General features: G+C 42.8%; 2 protein-coding genes across 16 annotated transcripts in view; both read right to left on the reverse strand.

Moving 5' to 3' along the window:
- adgrb1a (adhesion G protein-coupled receptor B1a) overlaps positions 1-16,661 on the reverse strand; it is a 192,402-nt gene that overhangs the window by 127,291 nt on the left and 48,450 nt on the right. The gene's annotated exons all lie outside the window — the stretch shown is intronic.
- On the reverse strand, positions 3,102-16,655 carry LOC146507539 (uncharacterized). Its single transcript, XM_085177959.1, has 2 exons — positions 7,491-16,655; positions 3,102-3,189 (listed from the first exon to the last, which is right to left on the reverse strand). The coding sequence occupies exons 1-2, from the start codon at positions 8,207-8,209 to the stop codon at positions 3,102-3,104; spliced, it is 807 nt and encodes a 268-aa protein (XP_085034085.1). The 5' UTR covers positions 8,210-16,655.

Genomic DNA, 16,661 nt, shown 5'->3' on the forward strand with positions numbered 1-16,661 from the left:
TAATTACAGACTGGCAGTTTGATACCCAGCTTCTCTTTTCCTTGGTCAAGTTACTTAACCCCAAGTTGCTACCAATGCATCCATCTGTTTTTATATGATATTTAAAGTTTAGTTAAAGCTCTGCATACATATAGTAAAAGTCGTTGAATGTATCTTGTAGTGTAATAAGTCCTATATAAGACCACAAATCATCATCATCTTTGTTCCTCGATCTGAATTGCTGTTATCTGGACTGTATGTTTTGAGGATTTGAACAGCCTAATAAAAATAACCCATAAAAACTAGAATGGCTGCCCCAAAGCACTTGGAGAAAGCTGTTACAGGTAGAGGCACAAATCAGGTCCTCACAGTAATTGCCAAATTCACAGACTTCCACAGGGTCAAAGCCAATAAACATCAGGCTTCAATAATTGGAGCTATAAGGTTTCAAAGGGATGTAGACAAAGGCAAGAACAACAGCCAAAAACTTTCCTTCTAAGTTGGATTGAGCTTCCGACTGGGAGATGCAAGTCTTTGAGAGAAGCTTGTCTTCGTAAAAGAAACAGCAGCAACCACGCTCTATCCAGACATGATTCTCTTGTCTAGGTACACGAAAACCATCTTTGAAGTTAACCACACTGTGCCCTGGAAGCACAGGCTATCAAAACTGAAGAAAGCCAACTACCAAGACCTGACTGATGAGGTGATTGTGAAAGGTTGGTATGCAGCCTCATTTTCCATTCAAGTTGGCTGCCATGGATTTCTGGCAACATCAGTGCATCATTTGTTTCAGAAAATTGGCTGGTCAGAGTTCAAAGGTCCCAAGAGGGGAACTAAAATATTAATGAAAGAATTAAAGTGGTGCTTTGGCAAACAGGTGGCTGAACTGTGCGCATTTTATCCAACCCAGTGATTTCTCGAAGACACTAATCTGAAAGTGCCAGCAGAGCTTGCGCCCTTCTTCTACTTCCCTGTTTTTTATGAAACCAGATCTGAAGACCATTATTAAGGTTTTTCTTGTTAATGTGTTAAACAAACTATTAATTTTCACACTGCACTCCATCTTCTCTAAATCACATGCTAGCCAAGGTGATTGCAAGAGAAAACCTATATGTTACAATGATAAATCACAGAAGCACATCTATTTGTTAATGGTGGCTCTGTTTTCATAAATAGTGTGGCTTGTAACTGATTTCAGAGAGACAGTGTCAGCTGTCTAGCATGCTAATTTCCCATTTATCCACAGTCTGCTTGCACAAACAAGCTGGGCTTTCAACTTGGCAAGTTCCATCCATTTTTAATGGGAAATAGACACACCTGTGAAATGGAGACATACTACAGTTTCCAATTGAATCCAAGGCAAGCCTGCTTGTAGTGACAATAGCCAATTGTGGCCACAAGATGGCAGTGATGTAAAGCAGGGGGGCAAACAGGAGAGAAGCTTTGTGACAGATTGCTATTGAAAGATGACGTGGTAAGATTTCTTTCCCCTTGGTATATATATATTGATGTTTATTTTTATAGTTGACTAGGCTTTGCTTGTCCTGACAGAATGCCACTGGTGCAGTTTAATGTTGCACTCAATGTAATGCTACACACATGCTGTAATACTAATCGGTAATTGCACAGTGGCACAGAAACCAAGTGGAGTTGCATGTGTGCACTCTGAACACAGGAGGACAGGAGGACAGAGGAGGGAGACAGACGGGACTTTAGTTCCTACTTCCATAACAACATTTGATCTTCAGAAACAAATGCTTTTGTTTGGCTTAATTATTCTCCATATATGGATGGATATCAGTTTACAATCAGTCAAACAATATATTTTGTTACCATTTGCATGGTTTTAAATTTCTTTTATAGCTACTTTATTTTTTTCAAGTTATTGCATATGTGTAAAACAGTTAAATGGGAAGAGTGGGCTCATAAAAAAACATTACCTAACTGTCTACAGAGACGGGCTTGGAATGCACTGAAACAATCCCATCACCAGTCCAAACCCACTTGAAGCAGTGACATTGAATAGAAGCTTCTTTTCAGTGATGGACACCAATCCTGTGTTAGTCAATGTCTGCCGTCATTTTTTGGGGGAAATTATTTTAAAAATAACATTATTGTATACATAAAATTGAATGGAAAATTGAATTAAAATCCACCTTGTAGCTGTATAGAAAACACCTCAAAGAAGTCACACACTTTATGCCAAAAACAAGAACAAGGAGCTAGGTGAACTGCAAGACAAACACCTAATCCCAAATGGTTGATTCTGTTCATCTGGACGTTTTCAGTGGGAGAAATGTTTCGTCACTCATCGAAGTGACTTCTTCAGTCTCCGCTGACTGCTGGTTTCCCCAACCTTACAAACAGTACATTTGCACAATGACTGAAAATAGCACCACTGAATGAACAATGGGCTGTGAGGTCAGTTCCTGTGATTGCAGCCATTCCCCAACTCTCTGTGAATGGTACTCGATTGTTGATCAATGCTCATGACAATTTGCATATTAATGATCAAGGAACTGACTTCTCAGCTCAATGGTCATTCAGTGGTGCTAGTTTCAGTCATTATGCAATAAACTGTTTATAAGATTGGAGAAACCTGCCGTCAGCTGAGACTGAAAAAGTCACTTGGATGAGTGACGAAACATTTCTCCCACTGAAAACTCTACATCCAGATGAAGAGAATCAACATTTTGGGATTTATTTACCTGGATAACTGAGCATGCATCAAGACATAAACATCTAACAGCTAATTGTAAAAGTACAAACATGATTTTAGATGAAGCTTTGCTTTAAACACCATGATCCCCAACATGTGTCTTGGAGTATGTCCGTGTCTGTTTGTGGAACATGTCTGCACTAATGAGATCTTTTCCTGGACCTGGCAGGCGTTATCCAAGGTCTTCTGTATGTATTGAAGGTGTGTGTCTCTGTGTGTGTATGTGTGCCCCACGTCTTGTGTGGGTGTGTTCTGACAGTGTCACCTCTGGGTGTCATTCCAGGCGATACCGCCAAGGAGAGCAGCCTTTACAGCCATCCCGCAGAGCCACCGCCTGCTATTAACAAGGACACAAAGGCACACTGATGAATCAACACATGCGCACGCACACACACACACAGATTCATCCAGCTCTGGTGCACAGGAGCAGTAAACCCGTACACTGCAGCGAGATCCGAGGTAATTCATCTTCATTGTCCAAGTTATCAAATCTGAAGAACGACAGCAAGACAGTTAGACTAGCATTAAATGTCCTCACAGCCAAGGAGACTGGCAACATGAAGACACACTCTAATTCTCTATTTTCTACCTCATTCACACACACACACACACATATACACACACACACAATTTCACCCTTTGAAGATACAACACAGTCTCTCAATAATAGAGTACTTTGCTGAGGCAGAAAAGGGGTTTCAAATGTAATGGACTAACGGATTTCTAAAAAAAAAAGAAAGAAGAAAAAAAGTGAGATGAAGTGTAAAATAGAGAAGAGAAAATAGAGAAAGAGTAGCTGTGGCTATGTGCTGCCTGTCAGAATAGACAGGGATCCCTATCACTTCCTAACATCACCCGCCCACTATTCCCACTCAGTCACACATGGCTGTTGGGGCAAATGAAAAAAGTTCAGCTTGTCTTTTCTCTAATCCTCACAATTTTCCATATGGCAGGAAATTAATGGCCTTACCAGGACAATTTTTTTGTGCACACACACACACGTACACACACACACACACGCACACACAGCTCCATCCTGGAGCAGAGCTTTTATCATCACCCCATAAGTATCAGCGGTAAAATTGCTTAATTAAAGCATGAATGTTTAATAAACCCTCGGGCTTTGTGAAGACAGACCTGAGACAGGACATCCACTGATGAGGAGCCCCGAGGAAAGAGACAGACAATTCTTCAAGTTGCTTCATGCTGAATTTAAGGGCAAGTGAGTCCTTTGATAAAGAATAGGTGGAGCTGGTAAAGGCCAGAAACTTCACGAGCAGCTGGGTTACTGCCCTGAACTTTAAAAACTGCTACTTTAGTAATGGCTGGGGGAGTGTCAGCTTCTGAGCTAAATCTGTAACCACAAGTATAGACATGGATTTCGTTTAATTTGTATACATGCCTACTCACTATATCACTTAAGAAGCAGACTGTAGTTCATGTCCTGTATGGGAATTACTTCCACTTAGATTCTCCTTACACTGTTTACCTTCAGTTTTAATCAGTGTTTATAGGGTTAAGCATCAGAACTCTTTGGTGATATTTAAGAAAAAATACTCAGAGTATCTAATGAGTACTGATCCAACACCAGTGTTAAATCAATAGTTTTAATTCTACATTGTGAAGAAAACATTCAGAATAATTCTTTCATATGTCAGGCGACATTAAGTATATCATGAGCACTGCTTTTCTAACTTTGTAATATACAATTTTACAGATACTGTGAAGTATATGACCCTAATAAAAAAAAGTCTAAATGAAAACAACTAGATCGTGATCAAATATTTTTCTTAAAATGGTCTATGCTTTTCTCGCTTTAAACATTTGATATGTCTTCTATGTTCATTGCATTTTTTATTTACATTATTTATATTTTGGCCTATTGGGCTTGTGCATTTACTGAATGGATATGAGTCAGTATTAAAATAATTTAAAACTGAACAAAGGAAAATAGAGACAGCCTTAGCCTTCTAATAGATGCATGTGTGGGATAAATATGAGAGTCAGAATTGTACTCATATGATTTTAGCTTAGTGTGAATCCTCATTGCCTTTTATAGGCAAGGAAAAGAGTACCTGTTTAGTTAGCGCTCTCTCCACAAGAGAGAAGGAGAGAAACCAACAGGGAAAGTGATTTGGTTTGAGCTTTTCATCAGTGTCTTATTTGACTTATTTGACAGTTTCGAGTTACAGTAAAAAAAATACTGCAAACATGTGTAAAAAAAAAAAAAAAAAAAAAAAAAAAGATGTTGCAAACAGGTTTATCACTATATGATAGCACCAGAGCAAAAGGCAGGAAGATCACAGAATCATCCAATCATCCTCTGGGCAACAGGGATAGCCAAAGTGAAATGGCAATCAGTCCAGTAGTTCCATCCATCCAACTCGGGGTTGCGGCGGGACCAGAGCCCATCTCAAGCATCAGTGGATGAGAGGCTACCACGGACAGATTGCTCGTCTATCACAGGCTGTAACATAGAGGCCAGAAGGTTTGAACCTGGAACTCTCTTGCTGAGAACTGGCCATAGGTATGAACATTGTCTGTCTGTGATGGCACTGCCACAGGCTGTCAACCTATCTCATCCAATCACAGATAGGCACCATGTGGCCCTGAAATGGATAAGTGATTAAGAAAATGAACAATCGACTATCTGTTCAGATAATTATTAACTTGCTATACTAAGGTTAGAATCTCTGTATAGAGTTAGTCTAAAAATCGCTTATTTTTAAGGATTTTATTACTTCTTGTTCTTTCTCTCGGTTTCTTTTGTATGAGTCAGAATTTTGCAGTCCAATCTGAGAACACTTTAAGTGGTGACCCTTGAAGGAAAGTTCTTCAGCTCACAGGAACTGACAGCAAAAACTGACATCGGCTGATGTTTTAGATCCAATTAAAAGTCCCAAACCCAATTTAACTCCTTTGCAGCTATGTTGGATAATTTTTTTTTAAACTACCTCAGATTTCTCACTGTCTTCAATATAATGAGAGCTACTATAATTATAAAAATGACCTATTGTATTAGCTATTATATCAGTAAAAGATATAGATGAATAGTTAATGAAATGAAGTGCATAGTTTTGAAGTGAAGGCTGAGAGGAGCACAGATTTACAGGAAAGATATCTGATGTACTCACTGTACTGATGCTAATGATCTCACTGTGGTGAATCTCATGTGTCCTACTCTGATCAGTTTCAAGGGGACGAGCTTCGGCTTTTCACTCTAAATTCATCAGTTAGGCTAAATTATTAAACACCCCTCAAAAGTTAAAAAACAAAAAGGATGCACAGTCAGAATATCATCCACTATTGAATTAAGTCTTTATTCAGCAAAAGGACTATAGTGTTGATTATTCTGTGGTTTACATTAGAATCAGAATCAGAAGACTTTATTTATCCCCAAGGGGCAATTAACAAACAACAGAGCAGCATAACGTTGAAGATAAGAACAGGCAATAAGAGTGAACCGAAATACCGAAATGAAACAAACACACGGAGCCAGAGACAAAAAAAATACAGGGAGCAAAACCCCAAAACAGAACAAAACAACAGCACTGCGGCCCAGCAACAGTCCAAAAGAAAACAGACAAAAAGCCCATGAAAGGCGCAGAGGCCCCGGTACCAGTCTCGAAAAGGTACAGGAGGCCGGCCCAGAGGCTGACGGCACAACAGTCCAAACCCGGGCAGTTCAGGGGGGCGGCCCGGAGGCAGGTGGCCCAAGAGCCAAAAGGACAGTTCAGGGGGCCGGGCAGGCGGGAGGCACCGGCGGCGACCGAGCAGGTCAGGAGGCCGGCCGGGCGGGAGGCACCGGCGGCGACCGAGCAGGTCAGGAGGCCGGCCGGGCGGGAGGCACCGGCGGCGACGTAGGTCAGGGGGCCGTCCGTAACGGCAATGATGTCCAGTCATCAGCCCGGAAAGTGGCCGAACAGGCCGGACAGGACGAGCAGGACGTGCAGGACGTGCAGGCCGGGCAGGCCGGACAGGACCAGACGGCATGGGGACCTCAGGCGCAGACGAAGATAGATGGAGCGAGGCAGGACCAGGCGACGCCGAAGGCGAAGACACGGAGGCAGGACCAGGCGACGCCGAAGGCGAAGACACGGAGGCCGGACCAGGCGAGGGCGAAGACACGGAGGCCGGACCAGGCGAGGGCGAAGACACGGAGGCCGGACCAGGCGAGGGCGAAGACACGGAGGCCGGACCAGGCGAGGGCGAAGACACGGAGGCCGGACCAGGCGAGGGCGAAGACACGGAGGCCGGACCAGGCGAGGGCGAAGACACGGAGGCCGGACCAGGCGAGGGCGAAGACACGGAGGCCGGACCAGGCGAGGGCGGAGACACGGAGGCCGGACCAGGCGAGGGCGGAGACTCGGAGGCCGGACCAGGCGAGGGCGGAGACTCGGAGGCCGGACCAGGCGAGGGCGGAGACTCGGAGGCCGGACCAGGCGAGGGCGGAGACTCGGAGGCCGGACCAGGCGAGGGCGAAGCTGCAGGGAACGGCGTGGGAGCCGCAGGTGGTGGCGCTGCAGGCGACGCAGGTCGCTGGACGGGCCCCTCGGACCCTCCAGCGGGAACAGGAGGCTGGACGGGCCCCTCGGACCCTCCAGCGGGAACAGGCGGCTGAAGCGGTCCCTCGGACCCTTCAGCGGGAACAGGCGGCTGAAGCGGTCCCTCGGACCCTCCAGCGGGAACAGGCGGCTGAAGCGGTCCCTCGGACCCTCCAGCGGGAACAGGAGGCTGGACGGGCCCCTCGGACCCTCCAGTGGGAACAGGCAGCTGAAGCGGTCCCTCGGACCCTCCAGCGGAGACAGAAAGCTGAACGGGCCACTCAGCCCCTCCAGTGGAGACTGAGGACGGCTGGAGCGGTTCTCCAGAATCCCCAGCGGGACCAACAGATGAAGTGGGTGTGATGTTAGAATGTCCAGAGTCAGAATGCTCAAATGGAGCATGCAATAAACAGTCACCGTCTTCCCCGACAGGAGATTGCTCAACCGTCCTGGAGTGGCGGCGGCCTGAGCGCAGTTTCCTTCGGGATGAGGAAACAGGAACCGGTGGAGAAAAGGAGACCTCCTCCTCATCCTCTGACCACATAGCCGCCAGGAAGAAGGCAGGCGAACGAGGACCCGGCTGGTGTGGGGAGGGAGAGGAAGTCCGTGGCAGTATTGAGACGGGTGGAGAGTGTGTGTTGTCCTGGGGCAGCGGTTGGGAAGATGTAGTGAGTGAGAGAGCAAGCTCACCAGCCTTGACTTGCTCTCTCCAGGCAGTAATGGTGTCATCCAACTTAGTGTCCTTCGCAAACTGAGAGAGCTGAGGGTTATGACGAATGAGGGCATCTACTGCACTTAGCCCGACTGCCATAGTCCGTAAATCCTGTGCCTGGGCAATGCGGTCGAGCAGACTCACCATCCGCCTCATCTCGCCGTTGAACTCCGAGGGAAAAGAGTCTGCGGGGTCCATGTTCTGGTCGCGATCTTCTGTTATGTGGAGGCTGTGTGCACGCCGGGGTGGTGACATGAAGGACCCAAAATGCAGACTCAGGAAACCAAAGGTGAACTTAAATACAACTTTAATGTTAAACTAAAAAAACAACAAAACTGAGTAACCAAAACTAAACTTACACGAACAGACTGAAAAAACACACAGCTAAATAAACGGTAGATCGCGACAATGACAAACTGAAACACAGGGCTTAAATACATAGAGGGAGCAATCAGGGAATGGACAACAGGAGGGAAACACAGCTGGGGCAAATCAGAACTGACGAGACAAGGAAGCGTAAACTGAACACACTGAGATAAGACAGAAACCTTCAAAGTAAAACAGGAAACACATAACACAGACTGAACAAAAGACACAGACTCACATGCAGGCACTACAACAGAGGGAACAGAAATGTGGGACCAGGACAGACACAGACACCGACTGGACACGGGGATATAGCAGACAGGGGAGACAGCAACTAAGGATTACACAGAGACAAACCGTAAGACATGACTCTAATGAAAACCCAAAGACTAGAAATTATAAATAATATAATAAACTCAAAACCCCTGGGTCAACGACCCAGGCATCCTAACACCTTTATGTGTTTGCTTTAGACTTTCAGCACTGGGAGCTACAGAGCTGAACTCATATTCAAATAAAGAGATAACGAGTCTTTATCCTGCTAATAATCAGAGGTCATGTTTGCTAACCAACATGTTTATAAAATAAGTGTTGTGGTCACAGACATGGGAGGTTTAAAGGCCAGATATTTAATTAATCCAGGTTACCCACAATTTCAATGTACATGCCAATAAAGGGCAGTTCTATTCTATTCTATTCTCTACAGTTACATATTTTGTGATGGCTCCAGCATTTCTGCTGGCCTGTTTCATACTGTCACCATCCCTGCAGCAGCAGTATATGATGATCTAGCAGCTCTTTAACAGAAAGCAAAGCAGTAAAGCTGCAATCATACCAGATACTCAACACTCCTCAATCTTTCCAACTTGATGAATTCCAGATGTTATAACACTTCAACATACTTTGGTTAGAATTGTCAACCAAACTGACCAGACTTGACATCTTCACACTGAACTATTTAGGCCTTCAGTATGATTAGGTTAGATTTTTTTCACCTGCAGTGCTTAACAGCTTGTTAGGCCATTTATAGTAAAAACAACTAAACTCAAACATTTTTGGCTCAAAATAAAAATTTGTTGTTATTTATTAGGTAAATAAATTCAAGTCACAGTTTTATTCCCAAATATTAGCCGTCACACTGGACTCCAGTGAGAAGATGGAAATGAATCAAGCATAAGATTCAAACAGCAAAAATATTTATTTATTATTTGTTCAGTAATGAAAGTAATTAAATGTATTTTGGCACCCTAATCAAAAAATTATAATGTGCTTTACTATTTTTCTGTTTTTTTCTGAATAACAACAATAATTATATTTTAGAATGAGAACTATAACTTTGATTCACTGGTGGGTCAACCATTACAGAAACATAACAAAATATTCGGGTAATTATCAGGCCTACTGTGTCATAAACCTATACTGGGTGGTGGGCTAATAAATCTGTTAAGCATTATATTTGCATACCTATTTGGAAATCTTACAGCAGAAAGGATAATACTTCATTACTGGCAGAATTCCTTTGAAATCTTGTAGTTTCTGAAACTTGCTTGTTTAGCTTGTTGCTAAACTAAAATGCAATGTAATCCTACTGCAAAGTAGTTTGTTGATGAATATTAAACCGTTCAGAAATAAATGTGGTGACCAACCCCTTGCACTGCACCACTGTCCTTATACCTGGTATTAAAGAAGTGAAAACATTGTCAACACGTTTGTCTAATCACGTTCCCTTCCCACAGTCCATAAGAAAACACTCTCAAAACAACCTGGGGCTTTCTGCAGGTAGAACAACCTCTACACCAGAACACAGCATCTCTCTGCCATCTCGTTTCAGTTTATTCCTACCCACACGGCGCCCCTGTAGTGAACACCACACCTCATTCTCCACTCATTGTCACACAGATACACAAAATCACCATTACCCTCTGTCGCAGTCAGCCACCCACACCCAGTCACAAGGAGCCATTTTCTGGCGAGACGTTTCACCATGAATGTGTGTTTGCATGCTTTATGCAGCGCACGAGTGCATGCACAGACGTATGCATTAATGAATATGGGTGTAAAGAAGAGTTAATGCATTATCTCTGCTTTAGAATTCCTCGCTGCTGCTATGGAGGTGGGCTGGAAATCCCTTAGTTTAGCAACAATGTGCTTCAGCCACGCAGAGCAGAGGCAAAGACACAGCGCTTACATTCATCTTCCTAAGCCACAGCCGGCCTGCCAGCAACAGAAGAAAAAAGTGCCAAGCAGGAGGCTCCAAAGGTATTTCTTCTTCACTTTGTGTCCACACGTTGTCACTTTTTTTTAGACATTCTGGCCTTTTATTATTTCTTTAGCATCCATCACATCAATACACCAGACAGCAGTGATTAGGGTCTGATAAGAGTTGTGGAATTGATGAGTTGGTGATTCTGGCAGTTGAAGCAGTAAACTTAAAAAAAGGAAAGGGCAAAAATGAAAAAAAATGAAAAAAGTTTCAAGTCTGATTTCACTTCTGTCAACTTGTTATATGAATGCAGTAATCTTTCTTACTGTCTTTGGACGTCAGCTGTTAACCCACCTGATCTCTAGCTGGTAGGGATCAGCTACCAATGGATTTATCAGGCCAATGTATTATATAAACCATACAAGTTTATTACAGCTACTCACGCTTGGTATTTTTCCATATACAAATACCCTACACTTCAACTGAAAGAAAATACAATTATCTGGAAAATACTCCTGGTTAAAAGTGGTAAGCACCTCTCAGTCCACCCAGAGACAGCAAGGAGAGATAAAACAGAGTCGTCACTGATAACGACATTTATGAGTTTTTTGTAACTAATTTTTCCCACTGACAGACTGACAAACCTTTCTGGGTTGTAGTCTGCATCTGACTGTATGACAGCTGAAATCGGCTCAAGGCCATCTGTGTCCCTAAGCTGAGTAAATGATTTATGAGGAGTGTTTCATTATTGGAGACAACCCCCATCCCCAATCTTGGAGAACATCAAACAGGACTTTTTTGGGGGGGGAACAAAATGTAAACAGTTAATTTTATGGATATTTATGCAGCTGAAGGTTTTAGTCCAGAGAAGAAGACAGACCGATAAAGCTGACAAATGCACAAATCCACTTACTAATCCTTAGTAAAATGTCCCTCACGTTTCACCAGTGCAACCAACATTAGTAATTACTATGGTATTACCCAGTAGTGAGGAAGGACAGATTGATTTATTTAACATTTGTTTAACATGATCAAGTGCACAAGTGACTGCAAGAGAGTTCGAGTTGCAATAGTTACATCAGTACACACTTGCATTGTAACAAAACACGTGCCTTGAAACAGATCCATCCACAGTAATGGTTTTTGATGAATTCTAAGAAGAAATGCAACTTTTGAATAATTCATTTGCAGATCTAGCGTAACATTGCGTGGATAAATTGATGAATTTTGTATTAAGATGTTCTGTAATATTGATTTCAGACCTGCACATTTTCAGTTGGGTTACACTGTGACTGAGCCACCTCCCTGTGTCTTGGTGCAGAGTGCTTTCCATCTGTGACACCGTGTCCTTGTTTGGTTATTTTTCAAGCCTTTCTGCTTTATTAAATATTTCACGCTTGAAAATTGAAAAGCTGAAAGTGAGAGTGCATGATGTGCAACCAAGGTCACGACTCAGATGATCACATGGCATCACAGAGGACTTGCCTTTGTTGTCCTTCCCTACAGTTAACTTTATTGGGCACTTCTGGCACTTTCTCAAATGTGTCTCTTTTGTTCAAATTGAGTCATGTGCTTTCTCATCTCTTCACATCGCTCCAATACATCCTTTAATCACTCACTGCCTCCCCTGCTGTCCACTGAGGGCTAACAAATGAATCCTTTCACACTGCCACCACACATGCACAACCACTTATTGGAGTTCTACCAAAATGGAATTTCAGGGACAATATCACTGCAGTGAAGCTACCGACAGGCATCATTTTTGTTGCAAAACCTTTAACTTTGACCGTTTGAATATTACAACATTCCAAAAAATAGCCCTGAAGTCATCAGTCCTCTCATCTTAAAGGTTGAGGATTTCTCACATAGTGCAGAAGCAACAAGTTTCCTATGTGTAAAACACAGACTCCTAACTGTTCCTGTGTTAAGACATTTAGATTTCAGAATAACATTTTCTCTCTAAACTGAGGAAGCTCATACCTCACACCAATATTCATGGTCACAGGGAAAGTGAGACTCTCTCAGATTGACATCCTTTCTACTCTAGATCAAAAGGTCACATCCCAGTCACTACAGTTTAAGAGCTTTCTATTAAAGATAGTGTTGACATAGTAAAGTGATTGCTAGAGGTCAGCCACACTCATTTGTCATCGAGTTTGAACAGAAGGAACTATCGATGAGTTGAATGCACAAATAAAAGGAGGCATCAATAGCACTCGCTTCTGCAATTTCCTTGTTAATCTTTTCCTTAAACATCTTTAAAACGATCATTAATCACACCCTTTTTTTTATTATAGCCTCTTTCAAATGAGACCAACAGCATTACATATGACAAAAAACAAAACAGTCCCAGTGAAAGCCCAGTTCAGTTGGATGGGCGGCTCACAGTCCATTAATCTCACAGTTCCTGCATCTGATCCACACCATAGAGGGTGGCGTCAAGATGACAAAAACATTCATTAATGCATCTTTTCATTTTGAAACCACTGAATTACAGCCCACATCTGGAGCAGATTTGGTGATTTATGGTTGTTTCCCCCTGTTCAAATGTAGTCAACCAAACCAAGCTTTGAATGCAGGACAAAGGCTAGGACGATGAACGATAAGGAGAGAAAAATGGCCACATACACATCCACAAAAAGAACCTGGATAAGAATGACTACATAAACGATTTTGGAAATGGCGTAGAGAAAGTTTCCAGATTAAAACTAACATCGTTATAGTCTGCGGTGATGCAATAATATGTATTTGGTGGCATTGCTTTGTTCTGATAATGCCCCACCTTCTCATATGCATACACAGAAAGCCAATGTCAGGGAGGGAACAGCAACGCAGAGCAGAGCAGCCATCAGTAACACCAGACACAATGACAGATACAGCATGAAAGGTGAGCGAAGTAGCAAAGTGACTTCATAAGCAGCTGCTTAGAAAGGGTGTCCTATATAAAACTTGATGTGTAGAAAGGTGACCGCTGAGCCACCTTTTCCTAAATAAAAGTCTTACACACCTGCCAAATAAAACGTCAATTCCAAAAAAGTTAGGGCTGTATGCAAAATGTAAATCGAAGTAGAGTGTAGAGTTTGCACATCTCAGAAACCCATGTTTTATTCAACACATATACAGCAGATTGGGCTGAAGGGAAACATTTTGCCCTGTTGTTTAGCTCATTTTGGCGCCTGGACTCTTCTGCTATGAATCAGTGATGCAGACTTTTGAATTGAGCACTGAAAACAACACAGGATCTATGTTTTCTAAAAATAAGATTTAAAATTCGATTTGTCCTTAGCGCACAGAGATTCCTCCAGATTTTCATAATCAAAGTCATCACAAGTTTACATTACTGTTAGTATGAACAGAATTATGAAATTGTTCCACAAACTGTTTTAGATACAGTTTGTTGAAATTCATTGCAACAAACTGCACGTGTTCAACTGTAGTGAAATATCTATTCAATTGAATTTGTTGTCTTTACTGCAGAGAAACTCTCCCTCTCAGAGATGCTCTTTTTGCTATTGACCTGTTGCTAGTTAACCTAATTGACAAGAAGAACTTCCATCAGCTTTTTTCTTTTTAATAGCACTTATTTTTCCAGTCTTTTGTGCCAACTATTTTCAGACAGGTTGCTGTCATATTTTTCAAGACAGTTAAATATCCCAATTTAAACATTTCATATTTTTTGTATTTTCTATTGTGATGATAACATGGGTTTATAAGCTATGCTGATTGTTGCATTATCTTTTGGTTTATATTTCAAACCCAAATTTTTAGGAATCGCTGTTGTGTGAAGATCAATAACTACTTTTTTTTTTACTGGCAAATCTGTGAAATGCAGATATGTAACAATTAAGGTGTGAGACTTGTGTTTTTTATTGTACCGTTGTGTTTTAATAAGAGTTTGCTGCTTCCAGGGCAGTAAGGGTTAAAAGTGGGGTAAGATTATTCTTACTTATACTAAATTTAACTTCAAGGCAATCATCATTTGCATTTGTATCGGAATACAAACCTCCCCTGATGAAAATCTAATGAATTACACACCCACCTTCTGCCTTCTGCTTAACTACACAATAAATAAGCTATTTCCTGCAGTACCACTAAACAGTAACTCTGCGAGGTAAAATGCAATGTGCAATGTGGGATTATGTTTTGACTGTGAACAGCACACACTGAGATTGTACAGCTACCCATAGGAGGCAGCAGATAACAGCTCTCAAACATTGCAAAGAGTGGCCTTTGCATAAACTTTTAATTTACAAGAATTAAAGGATTACAAGCGACCAGGACAATCAGATAAGTTCCCTTTTTCTTTGTAGTTTTACTTTGGTGACCTTTTATGCTTATGGCTGTATGAGGACAAGGAAATGCTTCAGAACCCTCTATAAGAAGCCAAACTCCTCATCTAGGATCCATCCTCTAGACATGAGCAGAGCTTGTGTGCTGCTGGACAGGACCTTCCACACACCTGCAGAGAGGGAGTGAAGGAAGCTGGAAGATTATAATCTAGGAAGTCTTTGGTTACTGAAGGTCCTGAGACTACAAAGGTCTAGCTGCAAACAACATTTATCCTAATCAAGCCTCGTCCATCTCAAATATCTCACCTCTCAGCTCACCTGTCAGCCTCTATACTTTCCTTTATCCTCCCCTAACCCCTCTCTCTCTCATCTCTATGTCTATTGTCTTTCCTTCATCCATCATTCACAGCCATCACCCCTCTGGTCCCCTCTTTGCTGCGCAGTTGGCCATAACCATCTGACAGTCCGACCTTTTCACACAGAATCTATTACATCTCCCCAGCCACTCTTTATCTTCATCTTCCAATTCACTCTACCAGTCACCAATCTAACCAAATATTCACAGACTGCTTGCCTCCTCCATTTGAGGTCTCACACGGTTCCAATGTCACTCTTTCACTCTGAACATATCATCTATGAGATGCTTTGCCAGGATGGGCTGAAGCAAACAGGGAGAAAAGCCGTAATGTGTCCTTCTTTATCGCCACAGAAGCCAACAGTGGATGTTATATTTCTTTTTTTATTTTTCACACCTTAAGGCACAAACAGCCCACACCCCACTGATGAGCACCATAAGCAGGATTATATAAGGATGATAACTAGCGAAGAGGAGGCTGGAGCGGCAAGGGGATATTAGCTGCTTCGGAGACTGGAGGAGGATAAGGCACGAGATACCCACCACAACATCTTCTCTGCTTGGTTGGCTTCCCACGACTGGCTCAGTATCAGCCCACTATCAGCCTGGGGAGGGAAAGATGGGGAGGCAGCAATGGTGGCTCAGAGGAGAAGTGGGAGGAGGAGGGCCAAGGAAATAAGGCCACAGGCTGATTAGGGAAAGTAAGTGAGGGAACAGAGAAAAAAGAGAGATAGATGGAGGAAAGGTTAGGGGGTTGAAATGGAGGGGGTGAGAAATGTTCCATCCCTCTGGCCATAGTCCTGATGAAGCCAGGATAGAGATGTCAGGCCACATCCTATCTGCTGGGGGAAGGGGGGGGGGGGACTGGGTTCAAGCAGCAGACAATTACACTTCAAGCCACAGGCCCTCAGCCAGCCCGATGCATTTTTGTGTTTCTCTCCATCTCTCTTCCTCTTTGCTCCCCCTCCCCCCAGCTCTGAGTATCCTCAAAGCTATCCAGTATCAGCACCACTTGATTCTCCTCTGTTCCCGAAAGCTTCCCAGAGGCCGATCAAATGTCTCTTTCTGGACCGCAGAAGGATGAAATATGGTGCAAGGTCACAGGTCTTGCTTACGTCAGATGACACCTTAAACCTTCCATTTGCCTCTTTCTCCCTTCTATAGCCAGTGCCCTCGAGGACAATTGTTCTCACTTTTTACAAATAATACATATTTTCTCCACCTTGATTGCCACTGAAGATGTCATTTTGATGTCATTCTCCATTACTTTGGAGGAAGCACCATGTTGAACACCACCGATGACCTACTGAGGTTCAGCCATAACACAGACCAATCTAGTGCAAATAGTTTCTTGAAAGCATTCCTTGTTTCTCCTCATTTTACAGGAAGGCAGGGATTTTTTGGGAAGAGATGCAGTTGATATTTTAACAGTGTATCAACAGCAATCAAATAGTTTTAGCAAAGTTAAACAACCGTGAACGCATTTCTACTTAC

This window comes from Neolamprologus multifasciatus, chromosome 11 (assembly GCF_963576455.1).
Source record: "Neolamprologus multifasciatus chromosome 11, fNeoMul1.2, whole genome shotgun sequence".
Classification (NCBI taxonomy): domain Eukaryota; kingdom Metazoa; phylum Chordata; class Actinopteri; order Cichliformes; family Cichlidae; genus Neolamprologus; species Neolamprologus multifasciatus.